General features: G+C 48.1%; 1 protein-coding gene across 1 annotated transcript in view; it reads left to right on the plus strand.

Moving 5' to 3' along the window:
* CHRNB3 (cholinergic receptor nicotinic beta 3 subunit) overlaps positions 1 to 17,955 on the plus strand; it is a 29,789-nt gene extending 11,834 nt beyond the window's left edge. Inside the window, exons 4-6 of the mRNA XM_064140253.1 lie at positions 10,130 to 10,239; positions 10,416 to 11,298; positions 16,283 to 17,955. Of these exons, the coding sequence (XP_063996323.1) occupies positions 10,130 to 10,239; positions 10,416 to 11,298; positions 16,283 to 16,417 (1,128 nt within the window). The 3' untranslated portion in view covers positions 16,418 to 17,955. The remainder of the gene's footprint in view (positions 1 to 10,129; positions 10,240 to 10,415; positions 11,299 to 16,282) is intronic.
* The last annotated feature ends 239 nt before the right edge of the window (positions 17,956 to 18,194 follow it).

Below are 18,194 nucleotides of genomic sequence, written 5' to 3' on the forward strand. Positions count from 1 at the left end.
GGTGGTGAGACACTGGCACAGGTTGCCCAGGGAGGTTGTGGCTGCTCCCTTGCTGGAGGTGTTCAAGGCCAGGTTGGATGAGGCACTGAGTGACCTGTTCTAGTGGGAGGTGTCCCTGCCTCTGTTTGGGTGGTTGGATGATCTTTGAGGTCCCTTCCAACATAAACCCTTCTGTGATTCTATGATTACTGCAGCACCTGCCTCCCCCTGCACGGTCTGCAGGTCTGTAACCAACCTGTTTTACACTCCTCGTTCTCTCTGTTCCAACAAGTGTCCCCAGAAAAAAAAATTGAAGTCTCATGCTTCTCTGAGGGTAATTGGAGCATTCTAATGAGAGAAATTAGATTGCTGGTTGTAAAAATAAAATAATGATAAAGTCTGTATCATTCACTGGTTTGTTAAAAACAATGAACTACAACTACCTGAGGCTGTAGCCAGGAGGGAGTTGGTCTCTTCTGCCAGACAACCAGCAATAGAACAAGGGGACACGGTCTCAGATTGTGCCAGGGGAGGTCTAGGCTGGATGTTAGGAGGAAGTTCTTCGCAGAGAGAGTGATTGGCATTGGAATGGGCTGCCCAGGGAGGTGGTGGAGTTGCCATCCCTGGAGGTGTTCAAGCAAAGCCTGGATGAGGCACTCAGTGCCATGGTCTGGTTGACTGGCTAGGGCTGGGTGCTAGGTTGGACTGGATGATCTTGGAGATCTCTTCCAACCTGGCTGATTCTATGATAAAATGTCAATATGTAAACAATTTGTCCCTCTTTTGCCTTCTTTGCTCCTAAGCATTGTATCTCTTCACTTCTCCTTTGCTCTGCTCTACTGTCTTCCACTAACAGATAACAAGTAAGCTTTGATGATTGGTTTGTTTTCTGTCTTAGAGAGAGGCAGAAATAGAGAGTGACTTTGAGTCCCTTTGTCTAGAGAGGAGTTTGGATTTCTGTATGATTTCTAAATAGCTTATAATTGTAAATACCTGTAAATATATTGTGTATGTATGGTTGTAAACTTAGCTCTGCTGTAAATAGAGCTTTGTTTTACTTCTAACCCACCTGAGCTGGTCTGGCAAATTCCAGTAGTGGGGTGGAAATTCCTTAACTCACTGCAAGTCCTTTGCAGCCTTTGACATAGTATTCCTTGATCTGACCTTCTCGTTCTTCACAGGGACAGCAAAGTGTTCCTGTGCTTTGGGACAGCCTTCATCCTTCTGTCTGTGTGTTATTTCCAGTCAGAATACAAGGTCTGCATAAGAGAGGGACCTGAAGTGTTCAATCCTATTAGGAGGCCAAATGCAAGTCCAAGCTGCCTCAGGGCATCAGGGCTGAGATGCTAACACAGAAAGACACCTGATTCTCCATTGATGCATGAACTTGTGCATGGACAGTTCAGGTTAGCCCATCCAAGCTGGGCACCCTGCGTCATCAACCTGCCCAGAGTCATTGTCCCTTGGCTATTTTTCCACCACTCTGGCTATGGGAAATCATCTTCTGCTGGCCAAATGTGCTGCAGATTTCTGCCAAACGTGCTGCAGGAGGTAGGGACATGCCACTGTCCACTTTGGCCTTTCAGGTGTAGGAGAGGAGGAGGGGGGTAGCTACTTTATCTGATTCTTCTGCCTCATGCAGTGACCAAAAGCAGGGTCTGTGCAGGAACATGCACTGTAAACATGCTAACTTCTCTGGAGGGCTTTGGAAGCTGCGTTCAGTCTTTAGCCAGTGCAGCTCCCCAGGCTAGCTCAGCACTGTGACTGTGAGAATTTCTGAGCTGAGGTCTTGCTGGTTGTTACCATTCCTAGCATGCCTTCTCCACCCGAGGGACTTGAGAGCACTGGGACCTGGATGAAATGCAAAGAGAGCAGAAAATGTGAGCCACAGGCTCTGCTTTTCACATATGCGGATATCTTCAGGAGCTCAGGCTAAGCACTAAAATAACCATAGCCTACCTCACCCAGGTGCCCTGCTTTGGGAGTCATGCCTTCCCACAGGCTTAGTGTGAACTGTTCCCTCATGCAGTTCAGTGCCTAGGGGGGCAGAGGCAGAACAGCCAGAAGAAAGCCCATAAAATCAAGCAGAATTAAAGCAACTTCCTTCTTTGTAAGGGAAAACCACAGTCAGAAACCAGAACGCTATTTACACAGACTCTGTCCTTCTTCAGCTGCTGGGAGGATCAGAGGAGTTTGGTCCTCACTTTGGGTGTGTGAGGTTGAGGGACAGTCACTTCTTTGCAGGACTCTGGCTTTTCTTAGGTAACAAAGTTTAAATCAAATGAATTTTTTCCCCCCATTTTTTTTCTTTCTCTTTTAATTTTTCCTTTTCCTCTTCCTTTTTTTCTCTCCTCTTTTTTCTCTCCTCTTTTTAATTTTTAAATATTTTTATTTTTTTCTTTTCCTTTTGTCTCTTTACCTTTTTTCTTCTCTCTTTCTCTTTCTCTTTCTCTTTCTCTTTCTCTTTCTCTTTCTCTTTCTCTTCCTCTTCCTTTTCCTTTTCCTTTTCCTTTTCCTTTTCCTTTTCCTTTTCCTTTTCCTTTTCCTTTTCATTTTCCTTTTCCTTTTCCTTTTCCTTTTCCTTTTCCTTTTCCTTTTTCTCCTTCTTTTTCTCCTTCTTTTTCTCCCTCTTTTTCTCCTTCTTTTTCTACCTCTTTTTCTTCCTCTTTTTCTTCCTCTTTTTCTTCCTCTTTCTCACTCTTTTTCTCCCTCTTTTTCTCCATCTTTTTCTCCCTCTTTTTCTCCCTCTTTTTCTCCTTCTTTTTCTCCTTCTTTTTCTTCCTCTTTTTCTTCCTCTTTTTCTTCCTCTTTTTCTTCCTCTTTTTCTTCCTCTTTTTCTTCCTCTTTTTCTTCCTCTTTTTCTTCCTCTTTTTCTTCCTCTTTTTCTTCCTCTTTTTCTTCTTCTTTTTCTTTTTCCTTTTTCCTTTTCTTATTTTTCTTATTTTTCTTTCTTCTTTTCCTTTTTTTTTCCATTTCCTTTTCCTTTTCATTTTTCCTTCTTCCATTTCCTTTTCCTTTTCATTTTTAACTTTCCTTTTTCTTTTCTTTTTTTTCCCTTTTCCTTAGTCTTTCCTTTTCCCTTTCCCTTTCCCCCTTTTTCCTTTTCCCCCTTTTTCTCTTTTCCCCTTTTCCCTCTTCCCCCCCCTCCCTTTTTCCCCTTTTTCTTTGTTTTCCCTTCTACCTCATGTATCCAGATGCTCACATTGGTAGGAGTGGATGATAAGCATGCAGACAGATGCACAAGGTGCAAAGGTGCTTTTAGTAGTTGCTGGGAAAGCACCTGGCTTTGGGCAAGCTACAGAATCTGCTAGGGAGGGTCAAGAATCTGAATCTGGTCCACTTGCTGTGGGTTAAGCACTTGGATGACAGCCCAGAGATGGGAATTTGGCAGAACATGAGGAAGTGCAGAGCAATAGGAGGGTCTGCAGCAGCTTAGAGCAAACTGCTACAGTTGTCAGCATAGCCCATAAGCAGATTCCCATTTTAAACTGCTCAACCTCAAAGTCTGCACACAATCTGTTTTCTGCTCTAGTAAGAAGACACACAACCATTTGCCTTGCAGATATGAAAGAGCACTTTAGCTGGGAGATAAATCAATGCAGGGGTGGAGGATGTCGGGGAGGGATGTTGTAGATGCAGCAAATAACCCAGGCCAAGGGGCTGCTCCAGTTCATCTCCAGAGGGATGGTTTTATCTCTAAGTGGCTCGCAGGGTATTTGCTTCTGTTGTGTTAATGCAGGCTATGAGCTGACTGTGTTGGCTGTGCTGCCAGTGTGCCTAGATCTGGAGGAGAGGGACTAAAAATATCTCAGTCCAGAGAAAAGAGATTTGTTCTTATATATTCCCATGTTCTGGAATTAAGGTACAAGTGAGACCAAATATCAAAAGTGAGACTATTTATTAAAGGATAAAGAGCAGAAAAGAGAAATAGAGAGAAGGGGAGAGAGAGGGGAAAACAGAGAGAGAGAAGAAAGGAGAAGAGTAGGAATGGGATTGTATTACTGTTGGCCAGAGAGGGGCAGAGAAAGGCTTTCCAAAGTCTAAGTCTTTTTCATTTGTGTTGCCCAGGGAAGTTTTCAGTGAGTGATGTCTTCAGTGGAGTTCTCTCTTTTCCAGGAGTTACTTTCTTCCTACAGCAGGCAAAACTTAGGGTGCATCATGGATGATGGTGTTTGTGGAGAGAGGGTTCCTGGGCTGCTGTTTTCAGTCTGATGGTGATATCTTCTCCCACACATTCACTCTGGGATAGGCCCAGTGTCTTCTATTCAGTTTTTCACAGCTCCTCCTGGCCAACCTAGTTACAGTAATGCATAAGCAGGTGCCAGGTGTGCTAGCAGTGGGCAGAGCTGACCCAGCAGGCAGGTCCTTTACATCAATAGTTGTACAGTCCAGGAGTCCTTGTGTCTTGCAGGGGTCCAGTGCCAGCAGTGGCTTTTGCCCCTTGCCCTTCACTTTAATGCACATCCCTGAGAATGCAGGCAAACCACCTGAGCAGCTGTTGTCTGGGAGGGAGCTAAGATGACTTCTATCTTTGTTGATTTACACGTACAAGAGAGACAAGATTTAGCCTCTTGCACAACCCTGACTATTCCCTTTCATAAGAGGCATGTTTCCAGCCTAGACCTACAGAGGATGTTCAGCACATGTGTGAGTCTGTGTCCACCTAAGTGCCCTGACTGTTGGAAACACCTGCTGGGTACTGATTCACAAAGTTCCTGCTAAATGTTCTGTGCTCTGTCTCTGCTGCTGAGGCTAAGAGCAGCACCAACCACTCTTCCCTTTCACAGTATCACAGTATCACCAAGGTTGGAAGAGACCTCATAGATCATCAAGTCCAACCCTTTACCACAGAGCCCAAGGCTAGACCATGGCACCAAGTGCCACGTCCAATCCTGCCTTGAACAGCTCCAGGGACGGCGACTCCACCACCTCCCCGGGCAGCCCATTCCAGTGTCCAATGACTCTCTCAGGGAAGAACTTTCTCCTCACCTCGAGCCTAAATTTCCCCTGGCGTAGCCTGAGGCTGTGTCCTCTTGTTCTGGTGCTGGCCACCTGAGAGAAGAGAGCAACCTCCTCCTGGCCACAACCACCCCTCAGGTAGTTGTAGACAGCAATAAGGTCACCCCTCAGCCTCCTCTTCTCCAGGCTAACCAATCCCAGCTCCCTCAGCCTCTCCTCGTAGGGCTGTGCTCAAGGCCTCTCACCAGCCTCGTCGCCCTTCTCTGGACACACTCAAGCATCTCAATGTCCCTCCTAAACGGGGAGCCCAGAACTGAACACAGCACTCAAGGTGTGGTCTAAGCAGTGCAGAGTAGAGGGGCAGAATGACCTCCCTGCTCCTGCTGACCACACCATCCTGCTTCAGCAGCAGGAGGTGCCAGGATGTGATGGGTTGGGAGCATCCCCACCCCCCAGTTAAAATTTTGCAGACCAGCTCAGAGAGCCTGGAAGTAAGATACATCTCCAAAGAGCTAAATTTACAAAGATATGTACATAATGTATTTACAGGTCTCTACAATTGCATACCATTTAGAAATGAGACAGAAATTTGATCTTCCCCTCTGGGTAAACATAAAGTCCAGAAGGGACTTAGTGCCACCCTCTCTGTCCCAGACAGAAAACCACCAGCAAAGCTCACCCATTATCTGGTCAGCCAAGGGTAGTGGAAGAAATTAGAGCAGAGGGAAGAAGCAGTGAACAGATCCAGTGCCCAAGAGTAAAGAAAAAGAGCTGTTTATACTTTGGGTTTTTGTCCTTTTTAGCAAACCAATGAATGATACAGACATTATCATGATTTTTCTTTCACAAACAATGATCTAACTTCTCTTACGATAATGTTCCAACAACCCTTTAACCACTACACAGGAGTAGAGGGCTGTGCCTGACGGCTGATGCCCAGCATGGGTTTAAGAAGGGCAGGTCCTGCCTCACCAACCTGATCTCCTTTTATGATCAGGTTACCTGCCTGGTGAATGTGGGGCAGGCTGTGGATGTAGTCTACCTGGACTGCAGCAAAGCCTTTGACACTGTCTGCCACAAGAAGCTCCTAGCCAAGCTGGCAGCTCATGGTTTGGACAGATTCACTCTGTGCTGGGTCAAGAACTGGCTGGATGGCAGAGCCCAGAGCGTGGTGGTGAATGGTGCCACATCCAGTTGGCAGCTGTCACTAGTGGTGTTCCCCAAGGATCAGTGCTGGGCCCAGTCCTGTTCAATATCTTTATTGATGATCTGGATGACGGAATTGAGTCCAGCATCAGTAAGTTTGCAGATGACACCAAGCTAGGAGCAGGTGTGGATCTGTTGGAAGGTAGGAGAGCCCTGCAGAGGGACCTGGACAGGCTGGATGGGTGGGCAGAGGCCAATGGGGTGAGATTGAACAAGGCCAAGTGCAGGGTTCTGCACTTTGGCCACAACAACCCCAAGCAGCACTACAGGCTGGGGACAGAGTGGCTGGAGAGCAGCCAGGAGGAAAGGGACCTGGGGGTACTGGTAGAGAGTAGCTGAAGATGAGGCAGCAGTGTGCCCAGGTGGCCAAGAGAGCCAGTGGCATCCTGGCCTGGATCAGGAACAGTGTGGCCAGTAGGACAAGGGAGGTTATTCTTCCCCTGTACTCAGCACTGGTCAGGCCACACCTTGAGTGCTGTGTCCAGTTCTGGGCTCCTCAATTCAAGAGAGATGTTGAGGTGCTGGAACTTGTCCAGAGAAGGGCAAGAAAGCTGGTGAGGGGCCTGGAACACAAACCCTATGAGGAGAGGCTGAGGAAGCTGGGGGTGTGCAGCCTGGAGAAGAGAAGGCTCAGGGGTGACCTCATTGCTGCCTACAACTACCTGAAGGGAGGTTGTAGCCAGGTGGGGGGTGGCCTCTTCTCCCAGGCAACCAGCAATAGAACAAGGGGACACAGTCTCAAGTTGTGCTGGGAGAAGTACAGGCTGGATGTTAGGAGGAAGTTGTTGGCAGAGAGAGTGATTGGCATTGGAATGGGCTGCCCAGGGAGGTGGTGGGGGCACCGTCCCTGGAGATGTTCAAGCAAAGCCTGGATGAGGCACTTAGTGCCATGGTCTGGTTGATTGGATAGGGCTGGGGGATGGGTTGGAGTGGATGACCTTGGAGGTCTCTTCCAACCTGGTTGATTCTATGATTCTATGATGCTATGATCAGAGAGGGGGTCCATACCTCTTCTGGTGCATGTATTGGAGCCATTAATCCTGCCACGGCACCACCCTGGCCAACTGCCTTCTTGGCTTGTGCCTTAGGCCAGATTTTAGGAGAGGCCCACCAGACACCTACCCATGCCCTTTAATCCCACACCTTCCTGGCTCCTGGAGGAAGAGGATGCTTATTCTCACTCTGTTCAGGTCTCTACTGAGGTTCTGGGTTGCTGCTTCATGGTAAAGGGCTGCAACAACAAGTTTTTCATGGTTTCTCCAGTTGTATATGTGGAATCAAAGTAGTAAGAAAGGAATGATACAGTGGGAGAAGAAGCAGAGAAAGGTTTATTTTTGGTTCTTTCTTAAGTCATGGAGGAAAATGTCCAGAGAAGACTGGGGCCTCCAGCATCCCTGGAGAGCTCTTAGTGCTGGAGCTTAATGGAAAGTGGTTCATCTTTAACTTCTTGGTATTGACCACAGACTACAGCTCTTGCTTCCTCTCACTGCTATTTCTGTGAGCAAGTGAACTCCCCCATCAGTAATGAACAGAGGTCAGACAGCTGCTTTGCTTTTGCACTGCATGTCCATGAAAATCTCCAAGCTGCTAGAGCTGCTTTGCTACCCACCTGAGGACAGTGGACAGGACTTCACCAGCAGGCTGGATATGGCATTTAGTGCCGTGTATTAGTGAATTAGAAGGGTTGGGTGGTAGGTTGGAGTCAATGATCCTAGAGGTCTTTTCCAACCTGGTTAACTCTGTGATTCAGCTTTTGCCTTTTTAGTGTGACCTCTTTAGGACTGTAACCAAGTGCTCTACAGTAGTGCTGGATTATTTTCCCTGCAATAGTGTGCTGGTCTCCCTGATGAAAGAACAGTGATCTGTTTTGCAGGGGTAGTGTTCAGGTAATAGGTGTTGTACTCTGTCCACTGGAAAAAAAAAAAAGGGCAGGTTTCCACTGAGAAATAATTGAAGACCACCTCTCTGTCACATGGGTAGTTGTACCTATGCCAGCTGGATTTTCTGTGAGGTCATTGCCAGCTGAAGCCAGCATGAGTTGGTTCTCACAGGGAAGAATCACAGAGTCACAGAATCAACCAGATTGGAAAAGACCTTTGAGATCATTGAGTCCAGCTTCTCACCTAACACCTTCTAATTCACTAAACCATGACACTAAATGCCTCATCCAGCCTTCTTCTGAACATCTCTAGGGATGGGGACTCCACCACCTCCATTCAAGTGCCAGTCACTCTTGCTGTAAAGAACTGCTTCCTAATATCCAGCCTGAACTTGCCATGGTGCAGCTTCACAGTATCACAGTATCACCGGGGGTGGAAGAGACCTCACAGATCATCAAGTCCAACCCTTTACCACAGAGCTCAAGGCCAGACCATGGCACCAAGTGCCACGTCCAATCCTGCCTTGAACAGCCCCAGGGACGGCGACTCCACCACCTCCCCGGGCAGCCCATTCCAGTGTCCAATGACTCTCTCAGTGAAGAACTTTCTCCTCACCTCAAGCCTAAATCTCCCCTGGTGTAGCTGTGTCCTCTCGTTCTGGTGCTGGCCACCTGAGAGAAGAGAGCAACCTCCTCCTGGTCACAACCACCCCTCAGGTAGTTGTAGACAGCAATAAGGTCACCCCTGAGCCTCCTCTTCTCCAGGCTAACCAATCCCAGCTCCCTCAGCCTCTCCTCGTAGGGCTGTGCTCAAGGCCTCTCCCCAGCCTCATCGCCCTTCTCTGGACACACTCAAGCATCTCAATGTCCCTCCTAAACTGGGAGGCCCAGAACTGAACACAGCACTCAAGGTGTGGTCTAAGCAGTGCAGAGTACAGGGGCAGAATGACCTCCCTGCTCCTGCTGACCACACCATTCCTGATGCAGGCCAGGATGCCACTGGCTCTCTTGGCCATTTGGGCACACTGCTGGCTCATGTTCAGGTGGGTATCAATCAGCACCCCCAGATCCCTCTCTGTCTGGCTGCTCTCCAGCCACTCCAACCCCAGCCTGTATCTCTGCATGGGGTTGTTGTGGCCAAAGTGCAGCACCCTGCACTTGGTGCTATTGAATGCCATCCCATTGGACACTGCCCATCTGTCCAGGCGGTCAAGGTCCCGCTGCAGAGCCCTTCTGCCCTCCAACCCAGCCACATCTGCCCCCAGCTTGGTGTCATCTGCAAACTTGCTGATGACTGACTCCATGCCCTCATCCAGATCATCTATGAAGATGTTAAAGAGGATGGGGCCCAGCACTGATCCCTGAGGGACACCACTAGTGACAGCTGCCAGCTGGATGTGGCACCATTCACCACCACTCTCTGGGTCCGGCCCTCCAGCCAGTTCCTAACCCAGCACAGAGTGTTGCCATCCAAGCCATGGGCTGACAGCTTAGCCAGCAATCTGCTGTGAGGGCTTGAGGCTGTGCCCTCTTGTTCTGTCCCTGCTTGCCGAACAGAAGAGACCAACCCTACCTGGCTACAACCTCCCTTCAGGTAGTTGTAGAGAGCAATGAAGTCTGCCCTGAGCCTCATCTTCTCCAGGTTGCACACCCCCAGCTCCCTCAGCCTCTCCTCACAGGGCTGTGCTCCAGCCCCCTCACCAGCCTTGGTGCCCTTCTCTGAACATGTTCAAGTATCTCTATATCTTCCCTAAACTGAAGGGTACAGAAGAGATGCCATATTCAAGAGAAGAGGCTCCTTCCTCTGTATTGTCCTCAGATGAGGTGGTCCAGGTAGTGGGTGAAGTAAGAGTCCAGTGCCCTCCTGGAGTTGAGGCTGCCTACAAAGGGATAAGTTGCTGGGGCCCAGCTGTAGTTAGAGGGGCAGTGCTTGTGGGGATAGATGTCTCCCAGCCATGTCTGCCTGGCATTCTCTCTGCAGCTGAGCAGTCTTATGCCAAGCTCTGCTCATCGTGCTGTGCAATACAGTCCCTTTGAGGCTGCTAGTGGGAAGAGGAATGAGACTGTTGTGAGTGGAGTGTGGAGGACTTTACTGGCTCGTTACAGGAATGGATGGACCACAAGCTCTCCTGGAACCCAGAGGAATATGGTGGGATCACTGCCATCCGTGTCCCCTCCGAGTCCTTGTGGCTTCCTGACATCGTTCTGTTTGAAAAGTAAGCAGCACGGCTCCTTGCTCCCTGCTTGAGCTCCCAGAGCTTGAGTGAGGCATGCCTATGAAAGCCATGGAAAGACTGTGCCTGCAGGCAGTAGAAATGCTGGCTTCTCTTGTGAGGGGCTGGGGTAAACACAGTTCTAAACTCACTGCTGTTCCTTGCTGTCCACCTGACAGTGCCGACGGGCGCTTTGAAGGATCCCTGATGACCAAGGCCATAGTGAAGTACAATGGAGCAGTGACCTGGACACCACCAGCCAGTTACAAGAGCTCCTGCACAATGGATGTGACTTTCTTCCCCTTCGACAGGCAGAACTGCTCCATGAAGTTTGGGTCGTGGACGTATGATGGCAGCATGGTGGACTTAATTTTAGTAGATGAGAATGTAGACAGGAAAGACTTCTTTGATAACGGGGAGTGGGAGATCTTGAATGCCAAAGGTATGAAGGGCAACAGGAAGGATGGTCTGTACTCTTACCCCTTTGTCACTTACTCCTTCGTGTTGAGACGCCTCCCACTATTTTACACTCTCTTCTTAATAATCCCTTGCCTGGGGTTGTCATTCCTAACTGTCCTGGTGTTTTACCTGCCTTCAGATGAAGGAGAGAAGCTTTCCCTCTCTACATCGGTTCTGGTTTCCCTCACTGTGTTCCTCTTAGTGATTGAGGAAATAATCCCTTCCTCTTCCAAAGTCATCCCTCTGATTGGTGAGTACCTGCTGTTCATCATGATCTTTGTGACCCTCTCTATCATCGTGACTGTGTTCGTTATCAACGTCCACCACCGCTCCTCCGCCACTTACCACCCCATGGCTCCCTGGGTCAAAAGGCTCTTCCTACAGAAGCTGCCTCGGCTGCTGTGCATGAAAGGCCACGTGGATCGCTACTCCTTCTCAGAGACTGAAGAAAAGGAGACCACCTTGAAACCAAAGCTCCTGGGGAAGCAGAAGCACAAGCAGACAAAAGACGGAGACAGAATCGTTATTGCCTTCCTGGAGAAGGCAGCTGACTCCATTCGATACATTTCCAGGCACGTCAAGAAAGAGCATTTCATCAGACAGGTAGGTGAAAGGAGGGATCGTGGTTTCCTCAACAGCAATGGCTTCCAAGCTGTTAACTTTTTAGAATCATAGAATCATAGAATCATAGAATCATAGAATCAACGAGGTTGGAAGAGACCTCCAAGATCATCCAGTCCAACCTATCACCCAGCCCTAGCCAGTCAACTAGACCATGGCACTGAGTGCCTCATCCAGGCTTTTCTTGAAGACCCCCAGGGACGGTGCCTCCACCACCTCCCTGGGCAGCCCATTCCAATGGGAAATCACTCTCTCTGTGAAAAACTTCTTCCTAATATCCAGCCTATACCTACCCTGGCACAACTTGAGACTGTGTCCCCTTGTTCTATTGCTGGTTACCTGGGAGAAGAGGCCAACCCCCACCTGGCTACAATGTCCCTTCAGGTAGTTGTAGACAGTAATAAGATCACCCCTGAGCCTCCTCTTCTCCAGGCTAAACAGGCCCAGCTCCCTCAACCTCTCCTCATAGGATTTGTGTTCCAGGCCCCTCACCAGCTTCGTTGCCCTTCTCTGGACATGTTCCAGTACCTCAACATCTTTCTTGAATTGAGGGGCCCAGAACTGGACACAGTACTCAAGGTGTGGCCTGACCAGTGCTGAGTACAGGGGCAGAATAACCTCCCTTGTCCTACTGGCCACACTGTTCCTGATCCAGGCCAGGATGCCATTGGCTCTCTTGGCCACCTGGGCACACTGCTGGCTCATCTTCAGCTACTGTCTACCAGTACCCCCAGGTTCCTTTCCTCCTGGCTGCTCTCAGCCACTCTGTCCCCAGCCTATAGTGCTGCTTGGGGTTGTTGTGGCCAAAGTGTAGAACCCTGCACTTGGCCTTGTTCAATCTCATCCCATTGGCCTCTGCCCACCCATCCAGCCTGTCCAGGTCCCTCTGCATGCCTTTCCTTTTTCATCTTCATAGATGATGGAAGAGCAGTGGAGGTGTTTTACCTTAATTTCATCAATGGTTATCAATATGTGCAGGGTGAGTGGCAGGAGGCTGGAGCCAGGCTCTGCTGGGTGATGCCCAGTGACAGGACAAGGGGCAATGGGTGGAAGCTGAGGCATAGGAAGTTCCATGTGAAGCTGAAGAAGAATTTTTTTCCTGTGAGGGTGACAGAGCACTGGAGCAAGCTGCCCAGGGTGGTTGTGGATTCTCCCTCTCTGGAGATATTCAACACCGTCTGGAGGTGTTCCTGTGTGATCTGGTATAGGTGATCCTGCTTTGGCAAGAAGGCTGGACCAGATGATCTTTCAGACTCTCTTCCAGCTCCTGACATTTCATGATTCTATTATTCCTCCTGCTCTCATCTAAGACATGTCCAGGGAGATGCCCCTGACAGATAAATAAGACATGAAAAACTCTCTGCTTCAAGGAGTACTGTATCGTGGTCAGCAGCAATAAGACATGAAGCAATGGCTACAAATTGGGTCGTGGAAGGTTTCAGGTTGATATAAGGAGAAACTTCTTTACAGTGAGGGTGACAGAACCCTGGAGCAGGCTGCCCAGAGAGGTTGTGGAGCTTCCTTCTCTGGAGACTTTCAAACTTGTCTGGATGCATTCCTGTGCTGACTACCCTGGGCGATGTTGCCTTGTCAGGGAGGGTTGAGTTGGATTATCTCTAGAGGTCCTTTCCAACCTCTAACATTTTGTGATTCTGTGGTTGGGAGCTGTGGGAGTCCCTGCTCTTCACAGGCACCAGCTACTCCTAGAAGAATTTCTGCTTTGGGATTATTTGCCTAACTTTATCCTAGTTAATTTGGGGACTGACCCGAACTTGGAAAACCTCTGAACCATCACATGCTCTGAAGAGTCTATCTTCCACAGCACTTGCAGGAAGGCTCTGCAGCAGTTGCCAGGTCTCAGCCCTGGTCCCTTGGCAACTATGCTCCATGCAGCTGCCCTGTTCTGAGTAGAGGTCCTTTAGATTTTTGTTAACATCAATTCATATTAGTCCTTAAGTATCATCTTCATTCTTCTTCCAACCATCCACTGAGCTATTGAAAAGGCAGGTTACTGTGTGCATAAAAATGCATCTCATGTAGGGGTGATACAATAGGATAGTGCACTTAGCAGCCCATGGAAAAAGAGAAATTGCAGTTAGCAGCCTCCTAGCAAACAGGATTTTTCCCTAACTGTGCTGAGAAGACCTCAGCAGAAAGATGAGCAGTACACCAGACACAGAGTATGTGAGCAGATAGTGTTCCTGACTGAAGCCTTCTCCTTGAAGCTTAAATAATTCTTAATAAAAGAAATCCCTGGAATTGGCTTACAAATAGCTGAGAGTAGGGTTTTGATAAACCTCACAACAAAAAGCCTCACCCCCGAATGCACAGAATCTGAGCCAGCAGAGCACTTCAGCAAACACAACCCCCTGGGGCCACTAGTACTGGAAGCAGTATCTGCCTTGAAGCATTGTGTTGGAGCCAGTTCCTGGTGCTTGAAGGGGGAATGCAGTTCTGTGAAAAGAAGCACACAGTTCATTAAAGCCATCTGGAAGCTCGAGTCTGTAAAATGTTGACATATGCACTTAGCTGAAAGCTTTTGCACAAGCTGAAAGAGGTCTGACTACCATGCATATAAAATTATGGGATTGTTTTGGGTGACTTGCAGCTATGGGATCACAGGATCACAGGATGTTAGGGGTTGGAAGGGACCCAGACAAATCACCAAGTCCAACCTCCCTGCCACAGCAGGACCATACAATCTAGCTCAGGTCACACAGCAACACATCCAGACAGGCCTTGAAAGGCTCCAGAGAAGGAGACTTCACAACTTCTCTGGGCAGCCTGTGCCAGTGCTCTGTGACCTTTACAGTCCAGAAGTTCCCCCTTGTGTTGAGGAAGTTCCCCCTGTGCTGCAGCTTCCGTCCATTGCTCCTTGTCCTATCCCAGGGAGCAAGTGAGCAGAGCCTGTCCCCCCCCCTCCTGACCCCCAGCCCTCAGATATTTATAAACATTTATTAGATGCCCTCTCAGTCTTCTCTTCTCCAGATTAAACAGCCCCAGGTCCCTCAGCCTCTCCTCATCAGCAGTGTTCCAGTGCCCTAATCATTCTAATGGCCCTCCCTTGGACTTCTCCATCAGGTCCCTGTCCCTCTTAAACTGGGGAGCCCAAAACTGAATGCAGTAGTCAAGATGAGGTCTCACCAAGGCAGAGTAGAGAGGGAGAAGAACCTCCCTGGATCTGCTCCCCACATTGCTCCTAATGCACCCCAGGATCCCACCGTCGCTCTTAGCCACAAGGGTACATTGCTATGTGTGATGGTTTGGGTGTTCCCCCCCCCCCCCCCCCCCACCAGAATTTCTCTTACATAATGCCAAAATTAACATGAAAATTAAAATTACAAGACCTAAGATCACACTCAACAGAAATGCCACAGTCTCACGTGAATAAAATTCAGAGCGAGGGTTATGTACCTGGGCCTTAGGCAAAATTACTCTCATTAAAGCTGTGGACAAAGCAGTATCATTTCCTGTAATGTTACTGGTAAAAGACCCTGTAATATTAAATCAAACATATCCAAGGATGTAACCCCCAAAATTTCAAAAAAAATGGTGTAATCTTGGATTTAATCTTCTTCAAAATTAGATTAAACAAAAGCTAACCAATTTGAGCTTTAATCCAATTATAGACCAGAAAGCAGAAAATAGGCCACACAATAGCCCCCACTAAGTAAAATATCTTCATTAGCTTCATTCTGATTCCCGGAGTTAATTAACAATCACTCAAAATTAATTTGTCCCATGTTGAGTGCCAAAATAAAGGATAGAATCAACCAGGTTGGAAAAGACCTCCAAGATCATCCAATCCAACCCATCCCCCAGCCCTATCCACTCAACTAAACCATGGCACTAAGTGCCTCATCCAGGCTTTTCTTGAACACCTCCAGGGATGGTGCCTCCACCACCTCCCTGGGCAGCCCATTCCAATGCCAATCACTCTCTCTGGCAACAACTTCCTCCTAACACCCAGCCTATACTTCGCCCAACACAATTTGAGACTGTGACCCCTTGTTCTGTTGCTGGTTGCCTGGGAGAAGAGGCCAATCCCCACCTGGCTACATTCTCCCTTCAGGTAGTTGTAGGCAGCAATGAGGTCACCCCTGAGCCTCCTCTTGTGATGATGTGAAGATTTATGTGTTACCTCCCCACACACACTTTGGAAATCACCCAGACTAGACTCAGAGGCTCTGGAAATTGAATGAAGCTTAATATTTACAGCTTAGCACAATATACAAGCAGATATTTACAGTATATACAGTTATACACAGAAATAGACAAGGTAAAAGGTAATACAGAAACACAACTCCCCTCCCAGAAACCTGAGTCTCCAGAAGGGGCTCCCAACTGCCCTTCCACCTTCTCCCACCCCTCTGCCTTACCCTAGATGTTGCCTTGTGCCCAAGGAAGAATGGAGGGTTGGCCAGGGGTGCTAGGAAGTAGGTGGATTAATCAGGTTAGGTGAGAGAGAAAAATGCATCTCACAACTCGGACCGAGAGTGACTCTCTTATCTAAGTTTGAATTCTTGCTCTTACACATCTCAGCAAGCCTATGAGTGAAGCAGACATCACCAGTGCTTCCCTTTCACAGCCTGTAATCTAGTTCTTCTCACCAAAACATGCTATCTAGCTTCAAACTAGCACAGTGCAGTAGACATCACCATTGTTTCCCTTTCACAGCCTGTAATCAAGTTCTTCTCACTGAAACATTCCAGCTAGCTTCAGGCTAGCACATTATGCCATGGATGTTATCCACCAGCACTCCCAGGTCCCTCTCCACAGGGCTTCTCTCCAGCAGATCACCTCCCAGCCTGCACTGAAAAAGGTGTTCTGTGTCAGCGTTAGCACACAGCATACCAGAACCTTCTCATTTTTAAGATAGGATTTTGAAGACTGCAGATGTGTAGCACTACCAACAAACTCCTGGGCTCATCACTATTTCTGTTTGTTCTCCCTCTTTCCTCCCCAGGTTGTCCAAGACTGGAAGTTTGTAGCTCAAGTCCTGGATCGGATCTTTCTTTGGTTGTTCCTTGTGGTGTCAGTGACAGGCTCAGCTCTCATCTTTACTCCTGCATTGCAAATGTGGCTGAACAGTGCTTTGTAGAAAATGCTCACACAGTAGCACAACCTGTGTCATGACAAGGGTTGGGGAGTCCCTTGGAGCTTGGTCTCTATGGCATGGGAAGCGAAGCAACACAGAGAATGAGAGAAGGTGGTGGTAACAGTGGACATTGGTTAGTGTTTTCTGTCTCCATACAACTCTACCAGTTAGGGATTTGGCTGAGATCAGAGAAGAGCTTTGTGTGCAGCTGAGTCCTAAAATTAACTGAGAGAGAGAGGGTTGGAGTCAATGATCTATGGAGGTCCCTTTCAACCACTAACATCCTGTGGCCCTGGGGTAATTAGAGTTGCACAACTAGGTTTGTAAGTATTTTAGCATCAACTGGGTTATATGACAATAAGCACCAAGATTTCTAGTTAAAATGTGAAGTGGTAATTCTGGCACAAGGATTATACTTAAGAGGTAGATCTGCCAGTTAAAAGGATGCTTTTTACAGGAGGTGACAATAGGAAGAGAAATCGGTACCCAGCTGATCGGTGCATTGCTTTGTGCCTGTGTCAGAGCTGATAGTCACGTAGCATGTGCACCAGGAAAAGTACAAACACCCTTGTCGTGGAGGGCTAGATGAGATACTCCATACCTTGCCTCTGTTGCCTGACCCCACTGCTTGGATCAGCCCAAAAGTGGCAGATTTTGCTGCTCTGCCCACCTGCTACCAGACCTTTTAGCGTGCACATCCCATCTCTCCTATTAGCCAGCTACAAGGTGTGACCCAATTTTCCTTATCACTTGCAACTTTGCCTGCTGATCTGAAGGCTGAAGAAGTAAGGACTTATCCCCATGCTTCACATTTAGAAATCATGATTCCTACACCTGCTTGTTCACAAGAGCAGTGGAAGATCATCTGAAGCATGGAGAAAGATGTCTGTGCTACTTCAGAAAGCAACAGCTTGGGGTTGTTTTTTTTCCCCCCTACCTGTTTTGGGGTTGTTCTTTTCCCCCTACCAGTTCAGGTGGAGGAAAGCTGAAGACATAGTTTTTGGGAAATGAAACTTGTGGTTGGTAAAGAAGCAAAGTTCCTCCTGAGAGCTGTGGGATGGGCTGGCTGCTGGGGAGATGAATTTTTTGGGTGGTGTCGTTGGTATTTCTCAAGCAGCTCAGGATTTTGATTCCTCTGATTTGTTTGAATGGACTCCCTCTGCATGATTATAAACACTTCTTGCAAGTGTAAGTGAGACCTGACAGAAAACACATAGATAAAGCTCTCACTACTTTTGCTGGGGCAGGGTTTGCTTTGTCTGTATGCAGATAATCCCATTCATCACTTGCAAGTGTTTTCAAGGCTAGCAAGGAATTTGGAGACTTTATTTTCCACAGTCTTAATGTGCATCTGGTGTTAGAGCTTGCAACTTTCTCCCTAGGTTGGAAGGCACTAAAAATGCATGGAGATATTCTTGTGCTTGGCTTATACCTGCATACCTGACCTCTATGAGTTAATATCACCCTATCCTCTTGAGTCACTGAAGAAAGTTCTGTTCACCTGTACACTCATTATTAATAAAGGTGTATTTAGTAAACAATTCCTGGGGTGAGAGTGCTCCTGCGGGGCCTTGTTGTTTTGTGTGCAGTTCTGGAGCTCCCAGCACTAGAAGGCCATAGAACCAGAGGAGGCCTTGAAGATGCTCAGAGGGCTGGAGCAGCTCTGCTGGAACAGTGTGGCCAGTAGGACAAGGGAGGTTATGCTTCCCTTGTACTCAGCACTAGTCAGGCCACACCTTGAGTGCTGTGCCCAATTCTGGGCTACTCAATTCAAGAGAGA

This window comes from Pogoniulus pusillus, chromosome Z (genome assembly GCF_015220805.1).
Source record: "Pogoniulus pusillus isolate bPogPus1 chromosome Z, bPogPus1.pri, whole genome shotgun sequence".
In the NCBI taxonomy this organism is placed as follows: Eukaryota; Metazoa; Chordata; class Aves; order Piciformes; family Lybiidae; genus Pogoniulus; species Pogoniulus pusillus.